Below are 23974 nucleotides of genomic sequence, written 5' to 3'. Positions count from 1 at the left end.
TCCAAACTTAAGAAAGCCTAAATTCTGCAGAATCTTAAAAAAAAACTATTAAAGATTTAGAATTTAGAAATCAATAAAAAAATGTTCGACGATACAGAATTTTTTTTTTTTTCATATTAAAACTTATTCAAATTCTACTTAATTCCTTATCTTTTCATGAATACAAATAGCCACTATTAATAGCTAAATTATTCATGAAAAAGGCATAAAGAATATTGCTTAAATTCACCTCCACCCCCCCTTGAAAGTTCATGTTGAAAATTCCACAAATTCTTTGCAATAAAATTTTAATGAAATGTGGTGAAATTCATTAATTTATTGGTGGTTCAAGTATTGATATTCACACCCTAAATTATTTATTGATACTTTACTTTACCTACAATTTCAATTATTCTACCTCCATCCAAATACGCCTGATGGAGAGTCTTTATGTGAAATATACGCATATCTGTGCTGACATCCATTAATATTTTATTTTACATATTTCATTGAAAAAGAAATTTTTCACGGGCAGAAAAATATAAATATAACAGAGGCGGAGCATGGCAAAACCACACCTTCAAACGCAAACAATGGTCTCTCTCTTCCTCACGGCTGCATACACCACGAGATTATTTCATGAGTCTGGAAGAGAACGTCCCCTCAAACGGTTGAGAAATACATATCATAAAAGCACGAAAAAGCTACAAAAAATCATCTTCAAACCACCAGCAATGGAATTTTCATTCATATCTTCACTCCTCAATCAATGAATCAATAAATTAATGTGTGGAGAAATTCCATTGGTTCACTGAAATCCACAAAACGCAACATTCTAGCATTACCAATGCGAAGAAATTAATTTTGATGCTAAAAATTCTCATCTTGCCTTTCTAAAATTCCTCAACACATGCGCGGAAAAAATGTTTTTCCATCAAGAGAATCCCTGGCAATTAAAACACATAAAGGAGCACACAAGCCGGCTACAAAAAAATCCCTTCTGTATAAAATCTTCAATGAAAGAGAAGACCTGCTCGCATTCTTCCTGCTGCCGCGCCAATTTAAAGAGAACGATAAATATTGTAATTTTTTTCACATTCAATCACAAAGCATCCATTGTGCAAAAAATAAATATTTTACACACACCATGTTCTACAAACCACAAAACCACTGAGGAACTCTTTAAAGTCCTTATGAGAGTTTGGTGCATCTTTCGCGTTTTTCAATGAAGCCTCCCCGCGTGTATCATTTTCAACACCCAGAAAGGAAGATGTCTGGAGCAAGGGAAATAATATACCATTCGTCTCAAAGTCTTCATGAAAGGTTCTTGCGTGAAAGAGATGACACCGAAATTATTATAAAGCTGCTAACGATTTTCATTCATCCGAAAACTTGGAGTTGTTTGATATAGAAAGTATAACAGGGAAGTGCAGTGCAAACGAGCAATGAGACGAAGAAGATACTTTGCTGTATGCTTGAAATTTAAGCATTTCGACTCTCTATGGCCTATATGGCGTTGATCATAATTTCTCAAAAAAGTATTTTAAGGGCCAAGAAAGCATTCTCAGTAATTTTATCTATTAGTTGGTATACCACATCTATTATTCGTTCAAATTTTGAGATTTCAGCCATTAGTTAAGCTCTACTAATTCCTAATAAGTATTACTGCTAAAAGGCCTGATCGAATTTGAACAAATTAAACTGACATGAAAGGTTTTAAGAATTCCTTAAAGGAATTTTAAATTTTTAATTAAAAATAAATGCTTATGCGAGAATATTGTATAACTTCTCCAGGTATTCATAAATTAACTTGGATTTTCTTTAGCATTCTCAACGATTTAATCATATAATACTCCACCTAAGAAGAAACCATCCGAGGTAAAATACTTTTAAATATACTTTCCAACTATCCTTTGACGCCTTTGACGAAGTACAAGTGCATTGTTTATACAGATATTTTCACAAAGTTAGGAAAGTTATATTTGGGATGACTGACATTCTCCTTTTCAAAAGCCAATTTTTTCCTCAAGCAAGCGAGTCCCTACATTATATTGTTGTGTCTACATGCAGTCCAAGAATATTTGTGTCGAAAAACCGCAAAACACAATGTGCACAGGGAATATCTGCTGCTTTTCCTTCCTTTTCCGCACCCCAATGTGCTCCCATCGTCCACTCCCTCTCTCGACTTTTTTTATGCTCCTTATACATACATTACTACTAAAATTGCTCAAAAAGTATATTTTATACAATAGTCCCTTTTTGAACTTGTTCCCTCATTAAAATAATATCCTCCCCAGAAAACGTCAGACTTTCGAAGAAGGAAATAATTAACCTTTCTCTGGTGGAGTGAAAAAAAAGACAGAGTTTATTAAGTCGGTGAGAAGTTTAAAGGGTTTTCCGTGTATGAAAAGTTACTTCACTGCAAAACTATAATTCCTTTTTTAATCAAAGAGAAGAAATAATTTCAATTAGACTTTATGATTTTGTGTTTAATGATCATTTGAACTTTTGAAAATGATCTCTGCTCGAGTTATATTCAGAAGATATCAAGGGTAATGGAGAATTTAATAAATCGCAATCATCGCAATAATAATAATTTTTTTTCCTATCTCATTGAGGCTTTATCAAGTATGAAAATTTGTTAGAAAATTAATAGAGATAATGCGGAAAATTAGGAAAAAGGCCTTTTTTTCTTTTTATTGTATCAAAATTTTCTTCTGACTTTTTTATACTATTTAACATTCTGCGCAGTGAGAGGAAATCTCGCGCACAATATCATGAGAGGAGACCAACCCCATGATATCTTTTTACGTTTCATTAACTTCTCATTTCTCTATTAAAAGTCTTTTGTCCATTCTAGAGTAAAACTCACAAAATTAAACGTTTTATTTCCCAATGCCTAAAAAATGAAGCTTATAATTTTGAGCTGCCATAACAAGAATATTTATTTAAAAATGACTTCACTGTTGAAATTTTTTGTTTGAAAATTCTTTGTAAAAATATATTTTGAAAAAATTCATTTAAAAATTAATGGTTTATTCATATAAGAAAACTTATAAAAAATTAGAAATAAAGAATATTAGGAAGAATATTAGGACCCACGGTTTGATCTGAGATTTTTTTTTAAATCCTCACAGACAGCCGAAAGAATATTAGTTTTGTCTATTACATATCAGAATTATTGCGTAATAGTAGCTCTATAAGGTTGTCCCCTAGGGTTATATTATCGATGATTATTATAATGAAAGATCTTATAATTGAGTAACATTAGAATTTAATTGAGAATCAATGGTTAATGAGTATGATATTTGAAAAAAAAATATTAATCAATTATTATTATCAATTATTATTTAATCAGCAAAAAATCTTAGTTATGCTTAAGAATCAAGTGATTCCACATGGATTGAGGTCAACAACCATGTACCATTTGTTATCAATTAGACGATAAAAAAAATAAGCGTGAAAACTCCGTTTGATAAAATTGGCATACATCTTATAAACCAAAGACTCCCGGAAAACTTTGCGGTTATCGCCATGAAAAATTCATATACTTTTTCACCCACTTTTCAACTTCGTCAATGAATGTATACTTTTCTAAATAATTAAGCATAGTGTTGGAAGAAATATAAATCATAGGGGATTCCTTGCCACCTATTCAGCAGCTGTGTTACGTTCACGTTCCTGAATTCCTGGATCTCCCATTAGCCAAAGTGTATGATGTCTCATGGAGCCGCATTCGAGGGAAATTTCCCCGGTTTTCCTTGAGTGTGCCCCCCGTGAAATTTCCGGACAATTCCACAGATATGCCTCCTCTTGTGCGACTCATTCACTGTCGTCATTCATCTCACATCATTCTTAGATCGTGGCTTCTCTGTGTGCGCTGCGAAGCAAACATTCGCAGTCACGGAATCAACTGGCGGATTGCCGTCATGGACTGGAGCTCACTCACTCTGCCCACCATGTGTTTGCTATTTGTGCTCTCGGTCGCACAATTCTCTTCTACATGTGGGGCTCGAGGCACTTCTCATTTCATAGACTCTATTTAGTCACCGTTGTGCATGATTCGCGGACGCACCTGTCGCTCCTACACGCTCTCAGCTAAGCTCTTCGATTACCGTGTGTGTAGCTTTCGTTGTGAGTAGCAAGGGTGAGAAAAGCCCGCGAAAGCAGGTTTCATTTCATTTTTCTCTGCATTGAAATTTCCCCTGGAAAATCTTGTTCTTTAACGAGATTAACCTGGTCTGGGGACAAAAAAAAGTGTGCAATCAGATGGTAAATCCCGTAGACTCGAGAGACGTGGTAATTTTTGTGATGTAATCGAAAGTGTGTTAATTCTACGAAAGTGACGACGAATCATCACTATTTGAATACAAGTTTTTTTTTCCATTCCCATTCATGCGTTCGCATCGACAAATTTCCCGCCAAATTTCATGTACAATCCCCAAATTAAGTGCTTTATAAATACTCCTCAACTTACGTACGATAGTGAGCCGGTCGTGAAAAAAAAACTATTTTAAACTCTGTGAGATGAGAATCTCACGGATATTGTGAGTGAGCTACCGTCGTGTACGGAGAAGAAATGCACAGTGCGTGGAATTTCCACACCGTGCAAACTGGATGACTAAGAGAATCTCGTCCATTCACTAAAATTCAACACCAATTGATGACTAAAATCAATAATTACTCAGAATTGTAGTGATATTTTGGCGAATTTGTGGGATTCAATCACCTCTGTGGGGTGGTGCTGCCTGAGAACCACAAATTGCGGGTTCTGTGAGTGATCTCTGCGCGCTCATCAAAAAATCCCATTACCAAGTGCTGCGATCATTACCAAGTGGACTGTGACACCGGAAAAGTGTGCAGTGATTGATTTTTTCTCCATTTTCTTGACAAAAATTGTGAATCCCAAACAGCCAAAATAGCTCCACTAAATTCAACCCGAATGCATCTGCCAGCGTCGGGGGCAACGGCAGTGCACCAAGCAGGGGGTGGTGGTGGCAATTCAAACTGTGGAAACGGCGGCGGTTTGGATGCCGCCACCGGAAGTGATTGGAGTGATCATAAGGGGAGTGGACTGGAACCCCCTGGCACTAGCTGTAGTAGTTCACCTCCAGGATCACAAGATCTCTGGTGGACTGAACGACTTGTCTTCGAAGCGCAGCAGGAGTATCCCGGAGAATTAGGTAAATTCTTTAATAAATTCTTTTTTTTTTTTTTTTAAGAAAATTATGATTTTTCTGGTTAAAATTTCCTAGGAGTGTATGAAATTGATAAAGAGAAGAATTTTTATTAATTTGTAGTAAAAATTAAATTGACAGATTTAAATTTTACAATTAAATTTCGTTTAAAATTTTTTCTAATTAATTAACTTATTTCTATAAATTACTGATTTTACGTGAGTTTTTATGGATCTTATTCTTAAAAGAAGAACGAAAATTTATTCACTACTTTTCTTTAGTTTTAGTATTCTAGGAATTTAATGACTGTGTTTATGTTTCTTAAAGAATAATAAAATGATATGTTTCACTAACTTTTATCTCAAGAAGTTCATTATTCTTCCGAAATGTATATAAATAAACAAATCCTCAAACAAAGATACTTTTTATCGAAACCTAAAGTTAAAATGGAAAATCCGAAAAGCTTATCAAATTCACAGAGTTTCAGCATTATAAAATACATAAGAACCATAAGAACTTAATTACAATAAATATATATGTATGTGTGATAAAGTATCAAATTAATGTTTTGAGGATTATCTGTAAAACTTCAGAGCTATTGAAAAATGGATTTATAGTTCACTTATTTTAATAATTTAAGTATGAAACGAATTTTATTGTTCAAAAAATTATATTGCGCTCAATTCGATTTAAAAATACCTGTGTTTGATCAACAGGAGGATTACAAGGAATAAAGATCAATATAACTTTTTTAACAAGCCAAGATCAATGTAAGAAATTGTGTTATATTAGAAGGAGAGAGATCACTAAATTTGATCCCCTTCGTGATCTCCAATCTCCATCCCTACTTGAAGGGCTTCACACAGAAGTGAATCACTGTGCCAAGATGTGAGAAGGCAAAATAACCACTGACTGATGAAAGTTTCTTGTTGCAGTTCGAACGGGAAGTCCATATTTCCTCTGTTCAGCCCTTCCAAATCACTGGCGCTCCAATAAAACCCTCCCGATCGCCTTCAAGGTGGTCGCCCTTGTGGATGTCGGTGATGGCACGATGGTCACCGTCCGTGCTGGCAATGATGAGAACTACTGTGCAGAACTCAGAAATTGCTCGGCAGTAATGAAAAACCAAGTTGCCAAATTCAATGATCTTCGATTTGTGGGAAGAAGTGGCCGAGGTGAGTTTTTTCCCATAATTTATTTTAATCGTATAGCTTTATGATGATTTTTACACACTTTTTTAACGAATTTTTTTTTAAACTTAGATTTAGTATTGCCAATAAGAAAGTTTTTAGGAAAAGTCCTTAGGAAAATTTTTTAAGTTCAGATCTATTTCAAAACAGCATATCAAATGGGTTAACCATGAATCAAATTGGTATTAGCAAAAACCTAATTTAATTAAGTATTAATATTTTTATTTATTAGATCTTTTAACTTTTTATTTAATAACTTTTATCCTTTTATCAAAAAAAGTCCAATCAATTTTAGGCTAAATTTTTATGTAATATTTCTTAAATTTTACACAAATTTTAACCAATTTAATGTCATTTAATTACACATATGCGAATTTTCGCTGCAAATGAAATAATCAAGCTCGTCCCTCCGTGATATTTGATTTGAATCAACTGTCAATGACAGTTGAACTGCTGATGAGAGAAGTTTCATTTAACCCCAACCGCGATTTCAATTGAAATACCCCCAAAATGGACAAAATCAACGTGGATGGAGATGTGCTGAGGAACGGCAATAGACTGACTGTTTTTCATTATTACCACTGCTTTACTCTTCGCTATACCCTTTGACACATTACTCTGATGTCCACTGCCATTTCACCCTTTTAACCCCGCTCCACACCGGTATATGACCCAAAATATATGGAACTCAATAAGGAATATAAAAAGCACATCCGCCAGCAAAATGAGTTAAGCGGATTTGTCTCAACAAGTATCAACAATAAACAAAGATCAAATGATATTTTTTATGCTGGTTAAGCATTGTCATTCAACCCCAAAAACGATTTACTCACTGTTCTCATAATCATGCTAAATAGGCTTTAACCCCCTTTCCCAACTTTGACCTTTCTCTGCCCCTCGCAACTTTGGCCATCGCGTTGGAATAAACTCTTCCCATTTTGTATTATATATTTTGTTTTGCACATATTTGCTGCACTATATTTTACTGTATTTTCGCGGATGTTAACCAACCGCGAAGCATTTTTTATTTTTGCTCTCTGTGAGCCACCAAACTGGGAAACACCCACTCCATTTGCACGAGAGAGTGTTTTTCGCCACCCCCACTGCAACGGCCACGGTTCGCTACCCATGACTACATTTTCGCCCCCTAAGCATCGCCCTTCTGACCCTCTTTTCCACGGAATTTCACATTTTGATATGGCGCTCCGTGGAAAAATATATATACGCAACAACTGCGGTAAAAATACATATAGTGGGTGTGAGAATGACAATGAGGGAGTACGAGAGTGCACCCCGATGAAAATATCTCACAATATTGCTTTCCCATTTATTCCCACAATTTACAACACAAATTTTACAATTTCCCTCGTTTTATTTGGGAAAATTCATGGGACAATTTGGATTTATCGATTTTGGATATTTTATAACCCATCCTAACAAGTTTATTTGTTGTGCGATAGTTTGATGAGTTAAAATTATCGAAAGTTTTATTGTATGTAAAATTTGTTAGGTGATCAAGAACATTATAATGTTAACTTTTATTCCGTTAAAGTAGTTTCAAGTTAGTCAAAGTTAATTATCTAATGCGATAGATAGAAAGATAAAAAATAGATAAAAGATAGATTTATCTATTAAATAGATAATAGATAAAAAAGATAAAAGATAGACGGGTACCATATCTTTCATATCCATTACCAATTTCGAAGACTTGAGTCTCCTTCATCAGGTCATAATATTGTTAGGCAATTCTTAAATGAAGAAATTAAACACTACTGAAACTCCAGAATTTCATGCAAGTAAAGAATTCAAAGAGACAGACAAATATGATAGTACTTCCTACCTTAAAATTAAAACGAATGAAAATATCCAATAAAAATCCAACAAGACATTTTATAATTAATAAATCTATTTTTTTTCTAAACTTTCTACATTTCTCTCAAAAACTGATATTCTTCATTATTTTCTTAGAATGCAAAATCATGAAATTTTAATTATTATATATTTTTAAATCGTTTCATTTTTTTGAAAATATTTATTCTCATTTACAGCTTGTAAGGCCCATCCACTTAACCAATTTAATAATCTTATTTTTCACTCAATCTCATAAGTTAGATATTCGTCTTTTCAAAGAAGAAAAAAATCATATTTTAATTCACGCAGCTAATAATCCAGAGATCATACAATTGGCAAAATAGAATTCAGTTCATTTGAATATTGTAAGAAAAGAAGTGATAATCTTTTGGTAACGGTGAAAATTCCATAGATACCCCAACATTGTTTTATTGTATAAAATTGTATAATTTATATGTTATCATTTATCATAATAAATCGCGCCTTTTGACTACAAAGCCACAATACAAATGGATCCCCATTAAATCCTCATTATTTGAGTGTGCACACCATCGAACATCATCATCGTCCTCTTTTGAAAATAATAAAAATGCCGAGATCTTCTTTTTTTTTCTCTCCCGCAATATTTTCTCTTGTACACCAACTTTGCTCGACAAAAGTGTTGAAAAGCTTTAACAGACTCTTTCACTAACCTCTACGTACCGTAGATTTTGTGGGTTGTGCTGAAAATTTTTGAAAATTTTTGTTTAAAAGAAAAATTTTTGATTGTAAAATTGGGAAAATTAGCACCTCTAGGTACCTATATGGTTAGGTAAAAAATCGTTGTGATTAGCTTTAATCCTCCTTTCATTCTGATGAATAAGGGAATTCCCTAAAAAGAAATCAACAGGTGTTAAATTTTTAAATTTTTCAGAGCAACGAATATTTTCTTTAAGGAAGACGAAGGAATGTTGAAAAAATGCGGCAACCTAATTTTTTTTTAAAACACTTTGAATGGAGATGGAAATACCGAAGCGCAGACAAAAGTCAAAATTGTAGCAAAGATCATTTCAAACACTCCATCTTCATTGTCCATATGATGAAGTGAAAGAATTTGAGGAACTCTCTCAGTTTTTCGAAGGTTCAAAGCAAAAAGAAAAACAAGATAGCCAGAAGGGGAGTGTGTATGAGTTTAAATACAAAATAACCTCCATTCCCATTAATCCATTTCATTATGATACGATTTTGTCTTTTAATTATTCACCATAGAGGGAGAAAAATGAGTTAGATTGAAGCGAAAGAGGTTCCTAAATGGATCGCAAGAGATAAATCGGTTCACAACTTTTTAAGTTCTATGTTAACTGACACGTGCCATTAATTTACATGAATTATTTCCCTTTTGCAAGAAGTGAAAGACTCATCTTCGGCAATCTCCCAAATAGTATTCCAACGAAAATATTTCACCTATATAGGGGCATACTGCGGGAACGTGTTTTATGAACATTAAGATTTGGCATTCGTACAGCATCACTGAAGACTTCAATCCTTCCGCTGACATTCATTAAATCATCATTCATCACTTTTATATGCACACCTTTTTTATGCGATACACATAACCCTTTTTGCACCCACAACACAAAATCACCGCCAAAAATTATTTATTTTATGCAACAAAAAAATTAATTATCAGGCCGAACTTTTTTTTAGGAATCCACCACTAAAAGCAATCGATATATCCTTACCTCGTTTCCACGTACATTTTCCATTTTACATACTCATTTCAACGATGATCTTAGCGGTCGCCCGGTGTACACATTAAACTCTATTCTGTTTAGGTGAAACTGTTTCAATTATGACCCTGCTCTTTGTTTTGGTTTAGGTGGAGTTATCAGACATAAAGAAGTTTATTTGTTCAAAGAATATAAATAGTGGGTCGTGTTAAGTGACCAAGAAATCCTTTAAATTTTAGAAATTTGAGAAGAAATTCTTGAAATTTCAAGTCGTTTTTATAGTATTTTACGTCACTTTAAATGCAATAATCATTTACGCTAATGTTTTTTTGATGAATTTTAAAAAAGTAGGAAGACAATTTTTTCTCCGGGTTTTTCGAGGAAATGGAAAATCTCTGGCGATTTTTCAATCTTTCATCATTCTATAATTATTTAAAACAAGATCATTCGGCAATCTGTTTTTAATTTATTAATTTAACCTCACAAATCGTTTTTCCTTTAATTTTAAAATATTTACACGCATTTTCAAATTATTCTAAGAATTCTTTAACTCAACTCAACCAACACCCAGCTCAAATCACTTTTGGAAATTCGGCTATAAATTATTCTAATTAAAAATTAAAAATGATTGAATGTTTTACTGATTCAGTCAACTCTGGAACACAGCTCCCTATTTTTCCTTCATCACCAAGAACACTGGCACAGCACCTACTATACGCCTTGCAAGGCGAAAGGGTCAATTGTGTGTGGTTGAGCTTCGGTGTTTTGATTCTTCTTCACGCGCCCTCAGCCGCATTTGTTGCCTCCCTCTTTACGATTGTTGAAGCTATTAAAAGTAATAATGTGGCTCATTAAAGTCAGTTTCTGAAATTATTGCCATGAGTTTTTAATAATCAATTCATTGAAAAAGGACTTTTTTGCCACATGCTGTCGCATTTATTTTTTCCCTCTATTTTTTCGTCTTTTGCGCTCCTTTACCATAGCTTGGATGACTTAAAAGGGAAAAGTAATAGCTAAGGAAAACTTTAAAAAAAGGGAGCAGCTTGTAAAAATTTGAGTCAATATATCCAAAAAAAGAAAGATAGAAAAAAAAGTGTGAGATATATAGCGTTGAATTTGTAGCAATTTCTCATGATAGCTTCCACTCATGGTGGTTTTGTGGTTGCTACTGAAACATAAAGCTAATTGCTTTTTAAGTAACTTTAACCTATAATTATATTTGTGCGTGAATCTCCCGAATGCACCTCCCCCGCACAAGCGAGGTAAAAAAAACCGAACACACTGTATCTTCTTCAAAAGCTCAACGCGGCCACTGAATCCCAATTTCACGGATGAATCTTTGTATGAAAACTTCTTAGTGGTGTCTTGTATGCTATATACAAAGGTAGTGGAGTGCTTTATGGTATTGATCTCTTCGTTGTTTGTTGCAATTTTCACCATAAATAAAACACCCCAATATTTCTCACACACCTTTATGGACACACCATCAAATATTATGAAGAGACTCTCTGGTGTCGTAAATCAATTGCTTTTATGTGCTATTATGCCGCCATTCGCTTTCATTTTCACGCAAAACTCAGCAAAAGAACTATAAAAAATTTTAAATTGCAACTTAGAGAAAATATTGGATTTTTTAATAAAAGAAGAATAAGATAGATTTTTTTATACACCCATGTAGGTATAAAATTTTTTTTTTTCTTTTTTTTTTAGGAAAGAGCTTTAGTCTGACTATTACAATTTCAACTACACCACCCCAAGTAACAACCTACAGCAAAGCAATTAAGGTGACAGTGGATGGCCCGCGGGAACCACGATCAAAAACTAGTAAGAAAACCCCTTTCTTGTTGTCTTCTTAAAACCTTTTTCCCTCCAATCCACATCGCTCGCTCCATCTTCCAAAGCACATGTTGCATTTCAACAGATAGGTGGTGAGACACCCAAAATACCACATGTGCATCTCATTATTTGTGCGTGCGCCAAATTTTATGTGTCGTGTTATCAATATTGTGTGTTTGCAGTCATGTAATGAACTTAAGCGTGGATGTTAAAAAAAAATACGACTCTCTCACAAAAAAATGGTGTAGTATTTGCAAAACCATCAACTTCTCACTAACCACATGACACAGCCGCAATTAACTTTAATACCGAAAAAAATGATATTAAAATATTGTTATATACAAATCTCACAGTCTGTCTTTTTGGTCAGTATATCGACAAACCACGGAGTGTCCGCAAAAACAACGAAAAAAAATAAGCAAAACATATTGTGAAATAGGCTAATACGAAACCAATTTGTGATAAGAAAGTCTCGCAGCTTTTACGCAATGAAATTAAATAAATTTCTCACACCGATAGTGATGAGAATTCTCAGCTGGGGAGAAGATAAAAAGTACTGACAATCCTAAATTTTTAGCATTTCACGCCTTTTCTAATTATACATCATTTCACACATAAAATGCACAAACACATGATTTTTTTATCACATTTTATTCTATTCTCACATGGTGCTTAGTAAAAAAAAAAACGTGTACGATTGCGATAAGAAGGAAAATATATGTATCGTGAGAAATGTCTCAAGTTTTGTCGGATAGTAACTCTCATGGATAAGAAATAAATTAAAGTATCGGGCCCACAAGAATGAAATGTTTGCTTTATTATTCTTTAATCAATTTTAAGATGAAGATTTAAAATTAAATTAAATATGTTCTAATTTCTCCAGAAACTTCCGTCTGGGTACACTAAAGCCACTAAAGCTACTGAATCTCGGAAAGACATAATTTTAAAAATTTAACTCAAAAATTAGAAATTATTCAGAGATTGCCAAACAGTCTCACCCATTTTACCCTGGGATCAGCTTTTCAATGATTTGTCTAAAAAATACAAATAATAACGTCACAGTTTATTGTATGTATCCTTAACTGCATGAAACATTCACGCTGATGTTTCGTCAGTGAGTTTTGAAAAAGTACTTTTATGTGTCAGCCATTGAAAGAGACAAATAAAACTCTATGATGACGTCATTGTTCGCATTTTTGAGGATTCCGGATTGTTTCCTCGAATGAAGATTTTCCCTGTGGAAAGTGGTTAATCTCCTTTCTCTGCTAGAAAATACTTTAAAATGAGCTTTCTATTTATTTTAATTTTTTTTATTTTCTAGGCCACAAATAGAAATCAAATGACAAAACGTAGCTCTTAAAAACAAATCTTTCACACATAGTGACTCATTTTACGCTCAATCTTCTTTATACATGAAAATACATTTTTGTGTTTTGTAGTAAAAAGTACTACAAATGGCATCATTAATAAACTATAGAGGAAGAGGGAATCTGATTAATTGTATACGATTCATAGATTATTAACACAGCATAGCATTTTTTTTAACAAAGTATTAGGAAAATTTTTCCAATAAGACTTTCCTTTTAAAATCCAAAATATCTCAAAATTGGCCTGATTAATTTTATTTCCGTTATCTCTGGTCTCCTCTATAAATAATTTAAAAAAAAAAAGTATGATATGCATTATGCTATAAAAGGAATCAACGTCCTGAATCTTGGCAAAATTTATCACGTTCATGCTGATGCTAAATTTTCTTTATAGTCACAACTTTAAAGATTGATAAATAAACAGCAAGAAAATCCTTAATATAAAATTAATTTTGAAATCTGTTGTATGTACCCAACTCACTGCATCGCAAAAAAATCCCCTCTGTACTTATTATAGCGAAAAACCATCCATAAAGTCTAATCCCACGTAGTTCTCGTCAGTTACCTCATGTACACAAATTAATCGCACCAAATCACAACGTGGAAAATAAATTTTCCGTGGCAAAATCTTCGAATGGATGCAACTTTGCAAATAGCCCAACCACTAAAATGCATTAGTAACTGACATGGGGAGACTGATCACTGGACACCGGAAGTGAATTGTGTGGGCGTTTGTGATGGCGAAAAGTACTCTTGAAAACAGTGGCGCTTATCCATAAACGCGTGCAACTGTGGAAGGAAGCACGTGATTTGATTTGATACAATTCATCAACCCCAATACCTTTTGCACCATTCGTTGTATAGAATGAATTAGGATGTATTACAAAATTTTCCCATGCTTCGCTTTATACAATAAATTAGTGGAGGACTAAAATGTCCTTAAATAGCAAAAGTTGGGTCAATTACATTGTTTTTGGTAACACTGGGAGGAGCCAGAAAATAAATAAATGAAAACCACCCGTTGCGTTCTAAATATCACTGAATCGCTCATTACATCTTCTAGTGGTAAATACGCTCTTAAAAAAAACATTTTATTGAAAAGACATCACAATGTTTAAAACCTCACGCGTTCAGAATTAGCATCCTCTCACTCAATAGTTATCTGTTAACATTAAAGAGAAATGATGTGTTACAGTGAAAGATAGCCGCTAGCAATATCAATGATCGCTGTGACACTTTATAATAATATGCAAAATATTTTAATACACATTCTCCACCCACACCCTCTGAAATGACAAATACAATGTGTCCAGAGCACGCATTCCCATCTGCTAATGATTTTAGCCTCATTAATAGCACACTGCATGTCGCATTTAAATCCACCAACCTCTTACCCTTATATTAGGGGGGTCAAATAATGCTTGTTTGTGAAAACTTGTGTACAACACTTCCCTGATGGAAAATTCCCTTTAAATTTTGCGCGAAATTATTCCCAAGCATGGTATGGTGCATTGTATGCCTTGAACAGGAGATGCCGTGTGAAAATTCAACTTCTCTTTAGGCATAAAATGGTATATTGTGTGTGTGTGGGGATTCAGAGGACCGTCGGGGTGCTCCTCCTGGCTGGTTGATTGCGTACCAACAGTTATTTCCTGTTCCATCCTGAACCCAGCAATTCGCTTCTAAAAATACCTCCATGCCTTGCACCCCCTATATACAAAATGGTAGGGCACTGCGTGTATTTTGGGTAGAAATAGGATTAGAATATCAAACCGCTGCTCTTCATTACGTCCACAAAACACAGATAAACGGACGCTCGGTTTTGCGTTTATTCATCCACTTTCCCGTCACTGCTGCCTGGGTGTTTTTCCCGCACCCACACCCACCCCATACTATTTCACCCTGAAAAGTCACATCCGTGTGCATTTAGTGCGGATTGCTGCACAGTGGCCAGGTGAGGTGTCTAATTTCTGGTCAATAAACTGCCACAAGCGACTATCAAATCAGGTGAAAACACATCCCAACACCCATACATAACATCCCCCAGCCAGGAAAATTGCATGTGCTTGCAAAGCCATGCAACTGTTGCCGAAAAAGACCCTCAATCCGGTGATGAATTGATTATGGGCATATGTATAGAGAAGAAAATAGAGAGGATGCATAGGAAATGATTTTGTGTGCAGCCCAAATTATAGGCACAAAATTGACTGTACCACACCATGGCGGGGAAAGAAGATCAAATGGTTAACTCACTGTTGCATTTTCTCTCCTTCTACCATATCCCAAATTAGGTCCAACTGGTGGTCATCAATATCGAGCTCTGGGTCTCGGTCAGAGACCATTCCTCGATGCTCCATTTCCGAGTCATCTAAGGGAATTGGAATCGTATCGACGAAAAGCACCAACATCGTCATCAAATCAGTTGCCTTCAGCACCTTCAGCCGCATCTCTTGGTCCATCGGGGAGTCAATCGTCATCTTCATCAACTAATGGAATCCTATCGTCAGCTTCAACAATTGACTGCCAAGATCACTACAAACCGAATGCTCCACAAATACAAGGTAAGAAAATGTTTTATTTTCTGCAAACTCCTAAAATGATTTATTATAGAATAAATCTCTACTTTGTATTATGAATTAGAAAATTAGAAAATTTTCAGCTCAATATGTATTTTAATCGTAGAGTATGATAAAGAGTAAAACCTTCTAACTTAATTAAATTAAAATTCTTGAAATTTCTCACAAGAAGTTCTAAAACTTATTTTTTTTAACCGAATCATTGTGCAATCTTCATCCCAAATCTCCCAAATCAACATAGATTAACCGAACATACAGTGAGCAATATGGATTAAAATGCTCAATATTTTAGAGATTTCAATGAGCAGTCCAACCAAAATTCAATTTTAGCCATAAGGACAACAGAATGATCAAAAAGAAATATTAAAGAAAACGAACTTGAAAATCAAAAGTAACTTGAATTTCATTCTTTTCCATTCTCTTTGTATTCTTGTTGATTGTTAAGATCATTTCCCTACTCATATGCATGGGAAGTGATGCAGATTATATTATACCTCATTCCTCAGATTACCTTTGAGTGTTATTTGGACAAAATTAACCCCTATATATTGAAAGAGCATCAAATTACTAACTTGCCTTGTTGGAATCAGTCTCTTCCCCACAGTTTTCTTTTTATTTTAATTCGCACCGAAAATTGAAAAAGAGAAAATCAGTTGCGGGGACGGTTGATTGAGCCAAAACCAAAATCTAATCATGATGAATGCGTGATTTAGTGGGGAAAACAATTTAATTATAATTAGGTAAACCAGTAAAACACAAACTACACAAATTTAGTCGGTGCATCACCCACGAAAGATCCAAATGAAATCAAATTCGACAAAGTTTGTGGTCATTGGGAGTTTTGACCACATATTCGTGGCTCCTCAATTTAATGAAATTACATACATTTTAACCACTCAATAAGGTTCTCCTGAGGTTGAAAAAAAAACATATATAGCTTCCCGCTATGTGGTTTTGAGACACTTTCATTGATACAACATATAGTCTTTTCCATTCACATTCAAGTGGTTCATTCAGTTAAACAAAAAAAAAAAAAACACCCACCCCGTTTGAAGTGCTTCCAAGCAATATCCTTTTCAAGAAAATTCCTTTGGAATCCACTTTCAAAATTTATATGTATGTATGCTATGTATGTGATTTTTTTCGCGGGAAATTTGAAAGAAAAGGGAAAACATGCGAGGTACGTATGCTTGAAAATTGCTGTTAAACGCTCAACAAGGATATTATAAAAGCATGCCAGGGTAATTAATAACAAAATATGTCAAACGCAGAGTTTGTTGATGTGTTTTTGTCCTTAATATCAAATTGACGAAGCAGTCAAACAATTCCGTCACTCCTCATGCTTCATTTTAAATTTCATCGTAAATGTGGAGGGTGATGCTTTAGGAACTTAAGGAATCATGGCAATATATTAGTTAAAATCTCGTCAAGATATACACAGTTTCGTATATTGCAAAATATCCTTAAAGATATTTCTTCAATAAACTATAAATGCTGGAATCTGGGATTTATTATCTTTAAATCATCCATACAGCTAAATTGTTCTTTCTTTAAAGTATTTAAAAATCCTCAGATTATTTAGAAATTAATGTTAAGATTTTCTTAAAAGTAATTCAGTCTCCTGTGTGGATTAACATTTTTTTTAAAGTAGTAATTTCAACATAAAATTTTCTTCCAATGTATTTGTTAAGGTAAGCGTCCACGTTAAGATTTCCCCTCATCCTCATACCATAAATATGCAGCATATTTAGATTAATTATCCTTCCCAGTGACATAGACGCTTTGGAAGATATTTACAATGTCTGCACGGCAACTTTGTAATTCTATTAATTAACTTACACATCAAGGATATCTTTGACAGGTTTACCTCCTCAAATATTGCCCGAAAATTTAATACAACACTGTTATATATTAATTTTCTGCAACAATTTGTACGTTATATTAAGCAAATTTCCTCAATTTAAAATCTAAATCGAGAATTTAACACGAAAAAAACCACATTTAATTTAGCTCCCGCACCCTTCTGGTGTACAGCCACAAAAACCCAGAAAATATTGAAATATTGATTGCCCACCCTGAAGCACCTTTGCTTAAATGTATTTTTGGGTGCTAATTCCAAAGTTAAATATTAAACCCCAAATTTATATTATTTTCTCCAATATAATTACGACAAGCTGAAGTGTTTTTGGCAAATTTAGCAGCACATTATTTTACTCTTCAACACTCCATAAAGTTCTTTCAATAAATTCATCCATCAATGTAATTTTGATGCAAACAATTCACCTCCACCCCTTTGTACATTTCCATTCTTATACCTAATAATCATTATTATTAATGCATCCAGCACAACCTCTGTATGATACTGATCTCTTTCGCGAGCGACCCTTTTGCACTCGGAGTCAGTGCATCGAAAAGAAGAATATATTGATTGTGTGCTCATCACTGAACCCATTGGGATGAGTGAAAATTGTTGTTATTATTCCTTAAACCTCTTACACTCATATTCTTTCCATTTATTATTATTTGTTTCAATAATGTCGATTTCTCTGTGAACAAAAATTCAATAATACACCGGATGTGAATGCAATCAATGTATATAGTGCATAAGAACGGAATTATTTGCAACACATGCAAAAAAAAATAAAGTTTGTTTTTCTACAATTAAACATACTTTTAAAGTTTAAAATAATTATTTTATGGAGAAAAATTGTAGAGAAAATCATAATTCCGCCATTGTGCATAAAATAATTTTTCGATGAAACTTATCGCTCTCGAGCAGAAGCCCAACGGTGTCGTCACAATTTCATTAGGAGGATCGTATTTCACCGTGCAAAATGATTTTCTTCTCCGTATCATTGAACAGTCAAGCGAATGAGAAAAAAGTTGATTGAAGAAGAAAATCTCGTGTTTATGTATCAATTTACGTTGCCTTTTCAGCTGCAATTTTGCAAAGTGTTGACTACAACGACCTTACCACACACATTTTATTCAATCAAAGGTGAAAAAAAATTGCACCTTAAAAATATCAATATACCGTATAAATAAAAAGGAGATGTAAATGAGAAGATATTTTTTTGCTCAATATTTTCATTGAAATTGATACGTGAGGGAGATTAAACTTCACAAGGAATCTCAGCAAAAGAACTTCCTCGACAGCCATTTTTTTAATTTATTTTTCAATTGCAAGAGAATAATATTTTCAATATTATAAAAAAAAGAATATTAAGGTGAAAAAGTGCAGTGATTTTACATAAGAAAATAATGTGTTTGAAAAAAAAAACGAAGAAAAAAAGTACAATATTAGAATAATTTGAGTTCAATTTTGTTTGAATTTCTCGCTTCATCGATCACCATCATCATTTTCTTTTGCACTCGCGTGCTCTTTTTCTCGTCATCTCGAGGAATTGGCAAAATGTAAAGAAAACCTCCGTTAACTCGCATCTTCTATGTTTAATGTAAGCAAAGATTTATGTTCTTGACATAATAATGAAAAGTGAAATAAATAAGTTTTTCCTTTAATAGGAATAGCAAAAAAAAATATTTTTTTAATAGAATGTATAGTCAAGGAGGACGTTTTAGTGTCCAAATATTACATATGCCTACCATATCAATTACAGGCAAAAACTTATGTAAAAAAGTTTATAAGTGAGATTTACAAACCGTAGAAAAAGATTAAAATTCTTTAGAAAAATAAACGTTCAATGTTAAAAACCATTAAACGTTAAAAAACAACACAAATATACGTTCTTAAAACCTGTAAATTATGTGGTTTGGATACTTCTGGTGAATATTAGTTGTATTAGTTGTATATCAATAAAAAAAAATTTAAATAATTTTATTTTTGAGACATATTGAAATTAAGTTATTATATTATTTTTTATATTTTAATCAAATTATTAATCTGATTCGAACAAACTCAATTCATTTTTTTTATTCTTTGATGATCATTTTCACAATTTTTATCAAAATAAATCGAGTATGATTTTTAACAATAAATAAGAAATGAATCTTCAAAATTTTTTTAACAAAAAAACTTCAATCTCAGCTTTTTATCTTCTTGGCGCACTTCCTGGCAAGCGCAGAGGTCAGGAAGTCAATAACATGCACAGTGAACCTTTACCTTTTCTTTCGTAAATTACAAAGTACCAACTAAATATAATTCATTGATTAGGGGGTACTTCACTCTGTATGCTTCACAAAAGAAAGCTTTCAGTTCAGCAAAGTATCGTGTTAAAAAAAATCTTACTAAGAATACTGCAAGAATTCTTTTTTTTTTTGTATTTGGATACATACGGGATTTCAATAGAGCCTGGTGTGTAAGGAGAGGATGTTGATATTTAGTGTGAATACAAAAGGATGTTTTTGAATGAGGGGTCAAATGGGGCGGTGTTTGCATTCAGGGTGGAACAATGAAATTCACGCGATACACGGACTCATTTAATTTCCTTATACTGCGTGGGGGAGACATATGTGCGTGGATGAGGAAGAAAAGGAAGCTAATACCTGGTACAACATACATGATCATTTTCTTCGATCAGAAATTATATTAAATAAGGAAAAAAATATCAGCAACTGTTAATTTGACACGGCATCGTGTGTTCATTCATACATAATATGAATGGAATAGAGTGCAGAAAAAATATGATGGAAGAGTGAGAAGAAATGAAGATTGGACGATATGATTGCACTTTTGAAGTGTGAAATTGATGTGTGTTGTATAATGAGCTGTCTAATTTGGGCTGATGGAATGCTGTTATTTCTCACCCCGCACCATTGGGAAATATACAATGAGATATTTTATGCATTTGCGTCCCAGGGAAGGTTGATCACGCAATCCAATCCAATCGATTGGTGTGATGTGGAGGTGAAGGTAAGAAAAAAAGGGAGGTGGCTGCAGCTTCTGATTATGTACACCGTGATTCTTGATTGCATTTTGGGTCACAGAGGGCACAAGTACGCACATTTTCACATTTGCATCTTCACAATTTGCACTGAGAAATAATCCCCATTATTGCTTCTTACTTCTTGCTCCCACTTGAATTGTTATTTTTTTTATTAATGCAGGATCCATCGGGGCACGCAGAGGAAATCACGTTATGAGTTGAAAACGTGAGGACAGTTGCTAACCCAATTGAAGTGCCTCCTCTCAGGTGTATTAAATTGCTCAAGAATCCCACACTTTGGTCTCTACCGCCAATGAAAATCCCATAAAGTTTCTGATACCTACCAAAAAAAAATGTAAAAGGCCCTCGCAAGAAGTGAAAATTTTTGCTGGCGAATGATTTCCGGGACATTTCAATGGATACATTAATCCGAATATATACCTGTTGGTAAATTTGTCTCGTCCATCATCAAACAAATACCGCAGAAAAAATCCATGACTAAAAATTTGTCTGTGAATTTAATAGTTCCTCATTCTATGCATCTTCCATCTCACTTTAACTTCTCCCTTAATGTTCCTAGAGAAAGAATAAAAAGATCCAATCAATTGGCGCTAAACTTCTCAATTCGGAAAACAAGAAACACATTGAGACATGATTAGTTGACTTGAGAGAATCCACCGGAAATTCTTTGATTTTTAGACGGTTTAGCTCTACAAACACACAAATTACAAATGGCCACACATATCTTCAATTTAATGATGATGACTCGAGATAAGGCAATGTGGGGGAAAAAGAGAAATAAATCTCACGTGTAAATTGGTGAGAAGCATAAAAAACGCCGCATAATCGACAAGGTCGTTTAGTTGGTGAAATATTTTTAAAGCAAAAATGATTCAATAAAACGCACCATATGATTTTTGACTCTATAGAGAAATTATTCATAATATGAAGGAGAAATAATCCTCCAGAATCGGGAAGATCTTGATGAAAAAAAAACTTTTATTGTTTCTCAGTAATTTCATGAGGTGTTTGCCTGTCAGTCAATGTACGACAATTTATCAGTCAATTGCAAAATCTTCCTCATTGGAAAATGACGATGCCTTAATTTTCCAAGAAGTTTCCGGGATTTTCCTCATTAGCATTGCACAAAATTCTTTTTAATTCTACATGATTGATAAAAATAGAATTTAACACTTATTTCTGTATAAAGTCGATCAATTAAATTAATGTGCGCAAACTGCTGTGCAAATTGCTTATCCATGCAAATTTTTAAAAGATATAAATCTCGTCGTGACAAATGCCTATTCCTACCTAATACTCTCTTGTATAGCTGACTTCTATACTATAATAATGCAAAATATTCACTGATGATTCACAAACTTTTTGCTAAGTCCATATGTCGGCTTTCTTTTAAATTTAAAACGTTTTTTTTTAATTTCAGAAAGTAATATGATGGGTGCAGCTGAATGGACAGGATACACGAGTTCATCATGTTCAACATATTCACCGTATCCAACCCCGGCGTCGTATGGCTATGAAGCAGCAACACCCATTGATCACACAAATCTTCACCTGCCTACAGGTAAACTAATCTGGATTTAACATAGAATCTCTTGTTGAAATATGTACATTAAAAATTAATTTCGTACTACACTTTTTCAATATATTTTTTAACCATTTCGCGACCATTAGGTCACGGCTAATCAAAATGTAAAACTTAATTTTTAAACTTTTAAAATTAAAGAAAGGTTAAAAGGATCCTAATTCATGCTCATCTCGAGTTTGAGCCCGATCTAACGACGTAGCATTTTAGATGGTACACAGAAGCTGTGCTATTCTTTTCAAAAGCCTTTGACAATTAATTTGTGGAATTCAAAGATCTGACATTTTTTTTTCTTATGTATGACACTTATTTTCTAACGTTTGATAATGCATACATTGATTTTCTAATATTCGTTGCTTTCAAATGTTCGACGGTTGTTCTCTAATGTTTTACACCTTTTTTCTAACATTTTAAGATCACATGACACAAATTTCTTTAACAAAAATACTTAAACTCCTAGCAATGCCACTGGAGAATTACAAAAAAAAAGATCTCGTGATCTAATTAGGGTTTTGCATGACTTTTCAGTTCTTACAGATCAACCACCATTTTGTGCCACAGATTACCATCACTCCACAACAAGCCAATCACATCATCTGGCCAGTGTGAGTGCCCCGAGTCATCATCCCCAATCTGGCTGCCATGTTGGCTCCTTCAACCCATCAGCCACATCGGGTCTCACTAAAATGACCACAGAACTTGACCCCATGAACTCATATGCACCCTACAACACAAACTGGTCCAACGGCTACAACAACTACCAGTACAGTTCATGTCCACCGCCACCTCCACCTCCACCACCTGCACCCCCACACTCTTCCTCCGTTCAACATCAATATCCCAATCATGGAGCTCCAGCAATGCTGCTCTACCCCCAGCTGTATTCCACCGTGAATCAAAATCAAATCCATTTGCACCTTCACGGTGGAACGGATAAAATTGAGCAGTACCTTAATCCAGAGAACTCCCTCACAATTAGCTCCTTGGGTGCTAGTCGTGGTTGTATTGAGATTGAAATTGAACCCCCGGGAGTGACAGGGCCCACCCTGATGTCCACAGATGATCAGGAAGATCCAAATGAAGACTCAACGCAGCACACGAGGGACGTCCAAGGTGGGGATCCCAACAGCGTGTGGCGTCCGTACTGAAGACAAAATGGCACTTTTAACATAAATTAGTATTTAGTTAAACGACCCTTTTAGTTAAATAAAAGCATATCGTCGTTCCAAGACATTGAAAATATATAATTTAACATAAAATAAATAAATAAGTAAATTAAATATATTTAATAAATTCCCTAAATCAAAGCTTTATGTGGATTGGAAAATTCTTTCTATGAAAAATTTGCAACTCCATCAAGCTTTGAAAAATTATAACGGCTTAATGGTTAGTGTAGAAAGCTAGGTCCTTGTCTACCTAATTTCTACCGCCATTGAAAACTATAATAAATCAAAATTGTTTTTTAGACCGTGGAAATGGTGAAACTATAAGAAAAATCATTTCCATGCAAAAAAAGAATTTCTTGGCCATAATAAAAACTCTCTTATAACAATGTATATAAGCTATTATTTAAAATGAAAATAGTGTAATAAAAAAATTAACTTCTCAATTCACTCAATGACGCCAACTAATCAAGAAAATTCTGAATCTTTGATGTCACTACTATGATCAATTTTTAGTTTCCACGTGAAAATACTTTTATGGTCTTTTTGTGAATTATAGGTAGAGAATATTGAGTGAGTGAGAAGCCAAGGAGAGAGACTTTGTTGATTTATTAATGAAATTTGTATAATGAAAGTAAAT

The 23974-nt window shown here is 33.9% G+C and overlaps 1 protein-coding gene across 1 annotated transcript; it reads left to right on the top strand.

The window, feature by feature from the left end:
- Nucleotides 1-4049: 4049 nt before the first annotated feature.
- LOC129789645 (protein lozenge) lies at nt 4050-23974 on the top strand. The gene is made up of 6 exons (XM_055826634.1): nt 4050-5162; nt 6092-6331; nt 11617-11730; nt 15401-15670; nt 22010-22150; nt 22700-23974. The coding sequence occupies exons 1-6, from the start codon at nt 4922-4924 to the stop codon at nt 23317-23319; spliced, it is 1626 nt and encodes a 541-aa protein (XP_055682609.1). The 5' UTR covers nt 4050-4921; the 3' UTR covers nt 23320-23974.

The sequence above is a fragment of the Lutzomyia longipalpis genome, chromosome 2, assembly GCF_024334085.1.
Source record: "Lutzomyia longipalpis isolate SR_M1_2022 chromosome 2, ASM2433408v1".
Taxonomy (NCBI): Eukaryota; Metazoa; Arthropoda; class Insecta; order Diptera; family Psychodidae; genus Lutzomyia; species Lutzomyia longipalpis.
Note: the sequence above shows the minus strand (reverse complement) of the source record. Positions and strands in the feature narration are given on the sequence as shown.